Below are 12,285 nucleotides of genomic sequence, written 5' to 3'. Positions count from 1 at the left end.
ACCTGCACTTGCTATTTCTTTAGGTGAACTAAAAGGAAGTTATTCTTCTGTGTAACTTCCACTGCTCAGTCCTTCCTGACACAAGCAAGTCTCACATCCCAAATATTCCTCCCTAGTATCTACCCTATTGCAGAGCATCCCCTGGGTTTATGGGATGAGAAAATTACTTTCTATTGATACCAGCTGCTCCTTCCCCTCTCCCAAAGGCTCTTTTAGATGATGCTATTCAGGAACTCCAACATACCCAAAATAATCCATGAGAGTAGAGGTTTTCTCCCCCACCTTCACCCACCAGAGCAGCAGCATAACCTCTATTTCCATATAGCCTAGCTGGAATTTGAAGTCTGGGCTCTAGGAAGAAACTGTTTGCACTCTGGCAGGCTCAGCACACTCAGCTCCCAGTATCCTCCTGCTGGTAGGTAGTCCCCAGCATTAATAATCTCTAACACCAAGCTTCCAGTCTGAGATCTGCCCAGGCTCTGTCCCAGGCTCTGCAGGGACTCTGGTGATTGTCAGGCCTATGGCTGCTGTTCGTGGCCATCTCAGCTGCCATGATCAATGCTGGGCAATTTTTTGGTTTACAGTAGGGAAAACCATTGCACACACCCTGAAACATCTATTCCCAGCCTGCTTCCTTTGGTAGAACACTGCTGGCACTGCTGGTCTGGGCCAGCAGCAAGGGCTGGAGCTGGGCAGTCATGGACCAGGAGACAAACTCTGCCCAACAGCCCCTGAAGCACTGGAGCATGGCCAGGTGAGGATCCTGTCCCAGTGCAACCCAGGAATCCTCGGGTTCCAGCTCTTCAAAGCTGCTGGGAGCAGCCTTGCTGTGCCTTGGCTTTGCTTCCCTTGGCTGGCTGAAAGCAGGAGGATCCATCAGAAACAGAGCTGCTGCCTTTGCTGCAGCTCAGCCCAGCCCAGCAGGTGAGTTTGCTGCCAGCCTTCCTCACCGTGCTCTGTGGGGTGATTAATGGTTTGGGGGAATGCTCTGTAACTATGAGATTTGGAGTCCTGGTGATTAGGCAGGCAGTTAATCAGTTTGGACAAAGTGCTCCCTAACTGTGGCAGGAGGGATTTACCTGGGGTTGGGTGAAGTTGTTGAGAGATGATGGCATGGCTGAGCAGTTTAGTCAAGTCTGAAAAACACTCACTAAAATCCTTTTGTTTTTTACCAAGTGGCCCTTACCTGCACAAAGTAGCTCAGGTCATGTCCTGATGTGTCCATATGAAGCACCACTCAGACATGAGGCTTTCCCCAAAGCCTGGCTGTCTGGCAGGGTTGTGAGTTGCTCAGAAAAAGCCAGCTAGAACTTTTCCTCCCTTCCCAAGCACAAGGTGATGGTGCCATGTGGCAGTGCAAATGGCTGCAGCCACCCTGACCCCAGAGGAACCTCCAGAATCTACAGTGTGGTGGTTAGGCACCAATGTTTAACAACTCACTCTGCAGTTAGGGTGAACCCCCCGGTTCAGTAATTTGTGTATTTCAAGTTGATTGGTCGATGTTTTTCCCTTCCTGTTTTATGTATGAAGTTGTAAATATCTATTTCCCCTAGTTAACCATGTATTAGTTCTAGAAAGTTCTGTCCTCCTCGACATCCCATTGGTTGCTTCCCTTGGTCCCGCCTATGTGTTGTTCCCATTGGTTCCCTCAGATTCAACCCCTCAGATTCAATCCCTCTATTTCATTGGCTTGTCCCTTATCCCCACCTTACTTACCCCCACTATAAAATCCCTGGATGCTGGCTTATTTTTGGCTCTTTGTCCCTAGTCCCTTCGTGAATAAACGTTCACATGGAACCTATACGAGGAGTCCCCTCCCTCCTCCTTTACCTCTTCTGCAAACAGTTTGTCTGGTAAAACATGAGCATTGTTTGCATAGAGCAAACAGCAGAACGTTGACTTTACAACATGTATGCAAAGGCAGGGAAATGATTCCCACAGCAGAATTCATCCATGTTTCCATGGATTCATCCACAAATGTGTGCCTCCAAGCTGGCTGTCACCACACAGAGGCCATGAGATGAAGGAGCACAGCTGTCAGGTTGTGCTGAAATTGGTTTTTTGGGAGTGCTGTTACTAGGAGAGCATGTGTGCACATGCATGAAAAACAGGAGTGCAGAAGTTTGGCTTCCATAAATTAGATCTGTCTTTTGAGTATTTAAATAAGTAGAACATAACTCTGAAATAGTGTGTTGGAACTTCTAAGGGAAAGCAACCCCACACTGAGACATCACTGGACTGCAGAACCATCAGCCCCTTGTTGTGTCACTGAAATTCACTGAAAACTGAGTAAAATAAAACTCCTTAAAACCAATGTAGTATTAAGAAGGGGCATCATTTATTACAGGACAAGCTCCACCTAATGTGTGCACGATTCACTACAAGTGCATTGCTTATATACAGTCACCACATGCATATTATAAGTGCCCATTACCATTAAACCATCCCCATGCTCCCAGGTTCAGCTTTTTTTACAGCCTTGTTTTGGCTGTAGGTGCATTCCTAAGCCAGGTGTTTTAGGAATTCAGTATGTCCTTGCTGAGAAAGCAGCTCCTGCGTAGCCTTTTTCTTTGCTAAAAGTACAAACACACAGCAGAAACTCGATTAACCCTTTTGGTGTCATTTCCCCCCTTTGAAACATCTCAAATTCCTTAAGGCCATTTGGTAAGTTCCAACTCAATTTCTATCTATAGTCACCTATATTCCCGCAAGATTGACTGACCATTTTGCAAACACAATCAGTAGCAATGCTGATAATTATAACAACTACAATCACAGTTACGATGGTTTCCAGTATTCCAGCCAGCCTTCCTTTCAGGGACCATCACCCTATTCCTTGAAGAATTTCATTGAACCAATTAGTTTCAGGATAGCATTGCTATTCTCAGCCACTGGCCACATTTTGTGGTCTTTGGAGATCTTCTGTTACATTTGGGATGTGTACACAACTATGTTCTCTGTCCAATTTTAAATACCCACAACCCCCATGTTCTTTGCCCAGCAATAGAGCTAAGGCCATTCTGGTTTGCAACGTCAGATTACCATACTGAATCACCATTGACAGATATATAGGGATAATTCCCCAAGAAATAGGTTCCCCTGCTGAATTAGGGACAAAGAGGCAGGCTGTAATGCTGGACAAATTGTGCATCTTACCAAACCCTTGGATTAAAGTCAATATTAAATTTTCTTCAACACTTCCACCTAATTCCCATAATTAGTCCATACATTTCACTGCTCATTTACAGATGTCTTTTCAGCTGCAAGAGTCCGGTGTCAGGAGTCCTCTGAATTCAGGTGCAATGTATCCAGGAGTTAGTTCCTTTTACTTTCACAGCTGTTCTTGTAGTCAGCAGAACCAGGTCCTTTCCACTGCTCCTGAAGTGGCTCAGATTTCCAGGTCTGGACGTGTATGTGATCCCCGGGCTGAAATGAGCGAACTGGGGTGTTTAGGGTAAGAGGTTTTGAGAGAATGACAAACCTTTTTAGTTCATTCAAGGGTTTCTGTTACCTTCGGCCCTTTCAGGTTCTTGGGACGTTCCCGTTTCCAGTGCCCAGGCCCTCTACAGCAGCCGCACGGATTCAGCCGCAGCTCTCCGTGCGCAGAGCCCCTCTCCGTTCTCCCGTTAAGTAGCGCCCTCTGCAGAGCTACACTTAGCATTGCATCCCTACATCTTTCTCTTTTCTTTCTTTCCATTTCCCGTTTCTTTTCTCTCTCCTCCCTTTCCATTTCCCGTTTCTTTTTTCTCTTCTCCCATTCCATTTCCCGTCTCTTTTCTTTCTGCTCCTTCTCCTTTTCTCTCTCCCGGATTTTGTTTTCTTCCTTTTGTCCTGTATTATTAAAAGCTATCCAGGCCACTTGTAAGAGTTTTCCTAGGTCACAAGAATCTGCTCCCTCCAGCTTTTGTAACTTCTTTCTAATATCTGGTGCTGAGTTTCCTATGAAAATGGAAGCCAGCTGTACAGCTTCCCCTGGCTTTTCTGGATCAATATTAGGGTATCTCCTGGCAGTTGCCCTTAGATGTTCTACAAATGCAGTCGGAGTCTCATGCAGTTCTTGTTTCACCTCATAAAGTTTAGACCAATTGGTTGCCTTTGGCATTGCATGTCTAAAGCCAGATAATATCCACTGTTGATGCTGTCCCAGAGAAACCCTCTCCTCCTTTGTGTTAGGGTCCCAATGGGGGTCCTGCGAGGGAAAATGCTCTTCCACAGTTCCTGGTAATGCACCTGCTGTACCTGTCCTGTCCACCTCCTTCCTAGCAGTCCTGAGTACCATCTCTCTTTCTGTAGAGTCTAACAGAGTATCTAACAGAACTTGTATAATCCCCCAATCTGGGTTCTGGGCCTTGAGAATGGTTTCAAACACTCTAAATACTCTCTCTGGATCTTCTCTGTAGGGCCCTGCCAGTCTCACCCATGCCTCAAGATCGACTGGGGAGAAAGGGACCTTCACCACTATCAGGCTGTGAGATCCCACCCCTGGCCAGAGCTGAGCTGTCGCCTCCTGCTTATCCCCCTCCTGCTTTCTCACCTCCTGCTCACCCTGGGTTCTCCCCATCACTGGACTTGAAATTAACTCTTGCCTCCCAGCTGACTGCTCATCCGCTCCTTGTGCTTGCCCCTTATCAGGCACACGCAGATTCTCTATTCCCATATCTCCTGAGTCTGGTGCCTCCATCATTTCTACATCATCCTCCTCCCATCAGCTTTGGCATTTCAAACAGTGGTGCCCAATACTACAAGAGGAAAAAAATCGCTTCAATGTCCTATCCTTTTCCCCTTCTTTTCCAAAAGCTAACATGAGAGAGTTTGACAGGGTGGGTAGGCACCCCCTTTGCAATTCCAGATGGTTTCTTAAAGAAAAGAACAGATCTACGTAAGGCATCTCATTCCACTTCTCCTCTCTTCTACAAAACAACCTCAGCTGTAGCAGGGTGTGATAATCTAAGGTGCCTTTCTCCGGCCACTTTGCCTCATTGTCCAGTTTATACACTGGCCAAAATATTGGATTAGTTAGGATTTAAGTAGTGAGTCTCCTCTCATCTTTTCCCAGTGGTTCAATATACATTTCAATGGAGAATTCGGGATATCATTTCCCACTCTAGCTTTAGAACAGACCACCCCCATACTCAATAATACAAGTATATAACAACGGCTGGAAAGCGAATACAACGATTACCTGGGCGCGGGGAGTCCCTGCGGGTGCTTCTGGGCTGCAGCAGGGGGGTGACGCTGCCCAGGCGGCTGGCGCTGGAGCAGGCGAGAACCTGCCGGGCCGGGGCCGGCCTGCTGTGCTGCGAGTCACAGCAGTTGGTCTCTTTTCTCCTTCTCTCTTCTCTCTTTTCCCTCTTCCTCTCCCCGGAGCCAAGACGGCGGCGGGGGAGCAGCTGAGCTGTAACCGGGGGTGCCCCCGCCTGCCCGCCCGCTCCCACTGACACGAGAGGGCGCTGCGCGTCCACCAATGCGATTTCGGCCGCGCACACAGAAAACAAATCAATAATCGAAACCCCAACAGAGAGTTAAGTTCCAACACTCTTTCAGCAAACGAGCTTTATATCACAGGCGTCCCAGTGTTGATTTTACAGGCTGGCAAACTCAAATCAACACACAACCCACTCACTCCCAAAGGCCAAAAAGAATTCAGGGTATCTAACCAAACTCCACCACAAAAGTAGGTATAGCAATGATTTAGTTCCTGTGTTACGAGCTTGTTTTTAGTCTCCTTGGTCAGCTGCAACAGTGCTTTAAGTTTCTCGACCCAGGGGAACCCCTCGGAGGGAACTCAAACCCCGTAGTCCTGAGGGACCGGAACCCCCAGACAGTGAGCTTACCCAGGGACGTGAACCCTGTTGGATGATTCAACCCCCTCACCAGTAACTGTGAGGGGATTTGTACCCCTCGTCAATAACCCCAAGATAAACAATTTAAATGATGCCTTTACTCACCCCAGGGATCTTGCCTTGAGCCCCTGACGGTCTGAGGCCGAGGTTGTCCCCGGGAACCCCTCGGTGCCGGCTGGAGATCTGTCAACTGCAGATCCGTCAGGGCTCAGAGGTGAGCTCCCATCTGGGTGGCCAATAACTGTCACCGAAATTCGCCGAAAAGCGCGTAAAATAAAACTCCTTAACACCAATGTAGCATTCAGAAGAAGTGATCACAGGCCTGGTGCACGGGGGATAAGCTCCACCTGGTGTGCACACGATTCCCTACAAGTGCGTTCCTCACATACAGTCACCGCTGTCTGTTATCATTGTTCATTACCATAAAACCTTCCTCACGTTCCTGGGTTCAGTTTTTTTCTGCAATCTTTTTTTGGCTGTAGCTGCATTCCTAAGGCAGATGTCTTCCCCTTATCTTCCTTCTGTCCTTGATGAGAAAGCAGCTCCTGCATACCCTGTTTCTTTGCTAAGAGTACACAGACACAGTAGAAATTGGATTAACCCTTTCAGTATCAGTTCCACAACAGGACTGAGAGCACATCTCTGCACCTGCTAAGGATTTGGGCTGGAAAGGATAAAAGAAAGAGTGCAGGAGATGAGGAAGGGAGGGCTCTCTGAAAAAAAGGACCTGTTCTGTGTAACCAGCCTGATGGGCTGTGCCAAAAAACGAACACCAAGGTTTCTGAACGAATTACAAGTATTTATTTTATACTGAAGAAAAAGAAATTGTCAAAACCACACCAAGAGTCAGAGACAATCCCGCAAACATTTGAAGAGCAAAAACATTTCCGAGACAATAAAACAAAGGAAACAGCATTACATCGGGAATGATGAAAGCCAGTGGTTTAGCTGCTCCCTGTTTGCAGTCATATGCAGCAAGTGCTTTATCCTAACTGGATCTGCTTTATGCTAACCAGATCTTTTGGCTTCTTGGTCCCAGCTAAGGCACAAACTAAGACACTGATAGTGCTCTTCAGCTTGTGAAAGAGCAGGATGTCAGCTCTGTTAAACAGCTCAGACTAAACAGCTTGTCTAGTGCTGAGAAGCCTGGCTGATAAACAGCAGCAAAAGGCTGAGAGAGAAGTGCCCCCCTTCCCTGGTGCCAGCAGCTGCCCAACAGAGCTGAGGATGCTCCAGTGCTGGAGACAGAAATCACTGTGTGTCACCTTAGCTCACTAATGCAAGGACAAACCTCTGAGAGATGCTCTCTTCTCTACATTTCAGTGGTTTATGCTGTTAATTTATTTTATATTTATATATATATATACATATTTTATATATATATTAATTTATTATATATATTAAATATTTATATATATATATATTTATAATTAATTTATAAATAACCCCCACCTTTTGCACATGACCTCTTCGAAACAGGTCTCCGGTCTGTAACCCAAACTTTCCCCCAGCAACAGACTGAAAGTCTCTAAATGCCAAGAATGTCCCCTCCCAGGCTCCTCAGGAAAAGCAAGACCCTGGATTCCAGCCAGGCCCCTGCTAAGTGCCCCAGACCAGATCTGCAGTGCTACCTGGAGGTACAAGAGCTTGGGGACAGCTATGGCCTCTCATCTGCAGTCTCTCCTCAGCACAGATTGCTGTTCAGGGCTCCCAGAGTTTCTGCAGAGGAAGTACTGGTGGTTGAGGGCTGCTTTGGCTGAGATGCGCTTGCTGGGATCATACAGGAGCAATTGCTGCCAAGAGAAAAACCCAGCAGATTTAGGATTTTAAAATTGGGTGATTGATTGCACCTGCATGCAGCTGGATGCAGTTGCAGATGTTGGTCTTGACTTTTTCCTTCTCTGGGCTTCAGGAGTCACCCACAACTGAACTTAATCTGGGGATTATGTTAGAAGAGTTTCTTGACTCCCAATGCAGTGGTTCCTGGAGGAACCTGCAATGACAGTCCTTCTTCAGAGTAGGACTGAGCCCTATTCCATTTTTCAGTTCTTCTGCAATGGCAGAGGTGGGCATTCAACCCAGGTCAGCTAACACACTTCCAGGTAATTCAATCTCAAATATCCCTATTCCTTGCCCAGTTTGAAAACATCCTGTCTATCCCCAGGCCTTGTTCTGAGCCCTCACTCACCATCAGTAAGTCTCTCCCATCTCGATCTAAGTTGGGAACAATGTCCTTCATGTCCTTCCTTGGCCACCGGGGAAAGCTGCCCTTGTAGTCAGGGAGCTGGGTCACACCAGGCCAGGTCACCTCGGTGGGAGTACCCAGGATGCGAAAGATCTGGAAGAGCTGATCGATCTCACAGTCCCCTGGAAAAAGGGCCTTCCTGGTCATCTGGGAGAAGAAAAGAAAAAGCCAGGTCTCACCTTTCCATCACCTGTGTGTGCTCTATTTCCTGCTGCAAGCAACCTTCTGTCCCAGCATGTGCAAACAACTGCACGGACCAGGGCAGTCACAATGCAGTGATTCTGCCAGGCAGTGGTTGGGAACATCACAGGTGTCTGACTGCTTGTCTCCAGGTCCTCTCCATGGATCCACACCACCTTGGGGCTGTCCTCTTTCTGCCAATCCCTGATTTCTCTTTGTCTCCAGTTTCCTCACACCCACTCTTGGCTAGCTCCCTCCTGCCTGCTCTGGGACTTTGGGAATGAGGAAGTGCTATTATAATGCAGGGCTAACCAGAGCTCTTCCAAGAGGAGCATGGACCCCTAGGAGATCTACTTTGCCATGCCATGAGAGTGCTAGTTCTCTGCAGCCCACCATGGGGACATCTGGAAGAGAGTCATCTCCTCCCAGGATCAAAATGCTGCCGCAATAAGGCTGAAGTTACCCCTTCTGCAAGGAGAGCCATGGTGTTCCCATGTACTTGGAACTGCAGCCTTCTGCCAGGCCCCCGAGGGTGGTAGATTTCCCTCTGAGATAAGAACCAGCTAACCCTTGGGGTGGACTTTCCACAAAGCACACCTCAGGACAGGGTGGGAACACAGTATCCCAGATGTTCTGTATCTCATCCCTCCTTCCCACTGCAGCTGCCTCCTCTGGCTCATGAAAGAGATGATTTAAACCCATCCTACCATTTCTGCAAAGATGCAGCCGATGCTCCAGATATCCACAGGGGTTGAGTAGTATCTGCATCCCAGCAGTATCTCAGGGGCTCGGTACCACAGAGTCACCACCTGGAAAGGAACCAACAAACAGGCTGTGTCTGCTTCCCTGGATGAAACCAGAGGCGTGATACCCTCCCTTCTCAGCTGTAATGCAGTGACTGTACGAATCAAGCATGCTAAGGCCTTGCTGAATTTACAGACACTTTAGTGCCAGCAAGGTTAGGATTACCAGAACATTCTTCAACAACACCCTCTGGAACAAATAAATGTACCCTGTGCAGAGAAGGTGGGAGCTCAGCTGGCAGCCAGGCTCAGGTAGAGCCAGCCAGCACACCTTGTAGGGACATGAGATAATCCCTTAGGCTGCAGGTGAGGTTAAGAGCACAACACAGGCTGTGCCTGTTATGGATGACCAACTTCTGCTGCTGCTGCTGTTCACCCACTCTGGATTGTGTACCCTACTGAGGGAGCCTCGACACTACCTCATGAGTGTATGTGCGTAGCGGGACCCCGAAAGCTCTCGCCAGTCCAAAATCAGCCAGCTTGATTGCTCCTGCTTCGTTAATGAGCAAGTTCTGTGGCTTCAAATCCCTGTGGATGACCCTGTGCGAGTGGCAGAAGCTCACACCTTGCAGCAGCTGGGAAAGGTAGTTCTAAGGAGAGAAGAGATTTCAGATAAGGCCACGATGAAAACGCTTTGGATCATGTGAACCAAAACACTTTGGATCACTTATAGATCTGAACGGGAAGAAAGCGCTTGCTACAGTGCAGCATCAGGCTTATGGGCCACTACTCAGGGATACACACCAACTGCTCCCGTGCCACGTGGGGACAGAGAGACACTAATCCAGGCACTATCAGTCCCTTCCACCCACCCATTACTCTAAAAAGGCAATTAGCAACACATCCCGCCTTTGTTCTGCAGCAAGATGGGCAGGAGGGCCTGGAAACGGCTGGGAAATAAGCGTTACTGAGCAATAGTGCCATGAGGGTTTCCCAGCTGAAATGTTTGAGATCTGGGAGGCTGAGGAATCATTTCCGGGCCCAGTCTGAGCAGCTCTGAGATGGCTCTGCCCAGCAGAAGGCAGCAGGGACATGCTGTCTGCCCTTCCTGTTGGCAACCCTGTCTCACTGTACCTTGACCAAGCTTAAAGGAAGGTCTCCAGCTTGGCATGAGTCCATGTACTTCTTCAGGTCCTGATTCAGATACTCAAACACTATATAGAGCTTCTTCTGGCTGTGTATGACATCTAGGAGCCTGGAAAAGAAGTCTCTCCCTTCAGTATCTGCTCCAGACCTCTGCAAATACCCAAACATCCCTCCTCCCACACATGCCTCTGCTCTGTTAGTCCTTTGGTGCAGAGAGGGGCAGTTTAAGGGCAGCATCTAGTATGGGGCAGCAGCAGTGTGTTGCTGAAGTGGCAGAGCCATGATGTATTGTTGAAAGCCAGGTAAGTGCAAGTGATTCCTGCATTTTCCTGTGTATTTTGCTCCTGCCTGTGCAGTTGGGGAAGGACAGAAAAAACTTCTTGCTGTCTGCTCCTGGAGCAGGAGCTCATGGATGAGCTGGTGGGGAGGGTTCATCCAGGTCTTACCTGACTATGTTGGGGTGCTTCAGCTCCTTCAGCAGTGAGATTTCTCGGATCGCAGTGCTGGGGACACCCTCCGACTCCCTGTGGCAGAGACGGGCTGTACAGCACCCCATAACCCAGGGGGATCCCACAGCCCAATGGGGCTCTGTGTCCCTTCCTTCTTCCACTGCACCCCAAGGGAGCATTTGAGTTTGGGGTGGAGCAGTGGCTGGGGCGTGCTGGGGTGAGGCGGGGAAATGAAGTTGTGGGCAAGGAGAGGGAGAGGATGACCTAGACATGCAAGCCTTGGGGCAGAGCTTGTTTGGAAGCACCTGAGGGTGCATTCTGAGAAGCAATAATGTATTGAATACCCAGGTCTTTCTTTTTGGAGGTGGGAGGAAATGAAAGCTCTTTGCCCCTCAGGCAGCCACCTCCCCCACCCTGAGGGGCCACCATGGGGTGCAGCCCCAGCATATTGGCTCCCGGTCCACACAGACACCCTCACTGTGCAGACAGCTCAGGGCCAATCCAGAGGAATAACAATAAGCTTTTACCTGCTCTGTCCCACCCTGGAGGGCCGAGGCTGACTCTGCCCCCACAGCACAGCCCTGAGGGAGACACTCCCTCACAACACGGCAGCTGCTTCCCCCTGCCCTGTGCCATGGACCCAGGACCAAGCGGTGCCAGGTCAGTCCTTAAACACTTGCACTCAAAGATTTTGAGCTGCTGGCTCAGCAATGGGTTAAATCAGCCCTTTTTCAGGTCACCTAAAAGTTGGAGTCTTCCCTGTGGACCCACGCAGCTGCCATGCCCATGAGACACAGAGCCCCCAAGCCCTCCAGACAACATTCCCTTTGCCTCTGCCTTTCTGGGAGCCACAATACATAAGATTATTTTAATCCTAGAGACACCTTTATCCCCCCTCATGTCAGGCTTTTTTGTGCCTCTCGCACCACACTGGGCACCAGCCTGGCGCCGTGGTGGGCCCAGGGCTTTGCCCCACTCACGCATCCAGGCGGATCTTCTTCAGGGCCACCAGCTGCCCTGTGCGCTTGTTGCGAGCCTTGTACACCACGCCATAGGTGCCCTCTCCAATCTTCTCCACCTTCTGGAACGACTCCTGGATGGCCTCCATGGGGCTGCCTCTGCCTGGTGATGGCGGTGGGGGTGGCCGGCACTGTGCTCTGAGGGGAGAAAAAAAAGCGGGAAACAAAAAGGTGAGTGTGGGGAAAGCGTTTGAGCCCCTCAGATGTTCTCTGAGGTGCTGCCAGGGTCTGAGTCCCACCTTGCTGCTCCTTCAGCCTTGAGGGACACCTCAGGGACCTGCCTGGGGCAGCTGGGAGTGGACAGGGCTGTCTGGTGGGGTCTGGGGTGGCCGGGGGGCTTCAGGTGGACAGAGCCAAACAGGAGCTAGCCAGGGTTGGTTGTTCTCTTGCCCAGGTTGTGCAGTGTGCTGGCTACAGGCAAAAATTGAGGAAAATGGATGTAAAGAGGTACTTCGGGGCCTGGGGAAGGGCAACAAGAACTGCACAGGGCCAGGGGAAGCTCTCCTGCTCCATCTGCACAGTGGAGTAATTGGGTTCATAATTACGGCTCCCTGGGACACACTGAGGGCAAACACCCAGCAGAAATGTCTTTTTTACTGGGCTTTATTTTGTCTTTTTTTTTGTCTTTTTTTTTTTCCCTTTTATTTTGTCTTGTGCAAT

At 49.3% G+C, this 12,285-nt stretch overlaps 1 protein-coding gene across 7 annotated transcripts; it reads right to left on the bottom strand.

Moving 5' to 3' along the window:
* Positions 1-2,316: 2,316 nt before the first annotated feature.
* Positions 2,317-12,260, bottom strand: CDK3 (cyclin dependent kinase 3). 7 transcript variants are annotated; one of them, XM_032129330.1, is made up of 8 exons: positions 10,604-12,260; positions 10,146-10,266; positions 9,491-9,661; positions 8,976-9,077; positions 8,032-8,235; positions 5,183-7,636; positions 3,229-3,426; positions 2,317-2,573 (listed from the first exon to the last, which is right to left on the bottom strand). In XM_032129330.1, exons 1-6 carry the CDS (start codon positions 10,921-10,923, stop codon positions 7,511-7,513), a joined length of 1,044 nt encoding a protein of 347 aa, XP_031985221.1. In that variant the 5' UTR covers positions 10,924-12,260; the 3' UTR covers positions 2,317-2,573; positions 3,229-3,426; positions 5,183-7,510. The 7 variants fall into 7 exon arrangements, with proteins under 7 accessions (XP_031985221.1, XP_031985219.1, XP_031985224.1 ...); XM_032129328.1 differs by having other exon boundaries at positions 2,317-3,426; positions 5,183-5,450; positions 5,949-7,636; XM_032129333.1 differs by having other exon boundaries at positions 2,317-3,426; positions 10,604-10,681; positions 11,587-11,716.
* Positions 12,261-12,285: the final 25 nt, after the last annotated feature.

This window comes from Corvus moneduloides, chromosome 19 (genome assembly GCF_009650955.1).
Source record: "Corvus moneduloides isolate bCorMon1 chromosome 19, bCorMon1.pri, whole genome shotgun sequence".
Classification (NCBI taxonomy): Eukaryota; Metazoa; Chordata; class Aves; order Passeriformes; family Corvidae; genus Corvus; species Corvus moneduloides.
This window is presented reverse-complemented; position numbering and strand designations above follow the sequence as displayed.

Bases quoted from the DNA above. Each gene is read 5' to 3' on its own strand.
- CDK3 (XM_032129327.1), bottom strand. From the start codon at position 10,923: ATGCACCCTCAGGTGCTTCCAAACAAGCTCTGCCCCAAGGCTTGCATG. The intron at 10,267-10,603 runs GTAAGACCTGGA...CTTCTTTTCCAG, and splicing joins AAGCACCCCAACATAGTCAG to GCTCCTAGATGTCATACACA. The intron at 7,637-8,031 runs GTGAGTGAGGGC...TTCTCTTGGCAG, and splicing joins ATGGGAGAGACTTACTGATG to CAATTGCTCCTGTATGATCC.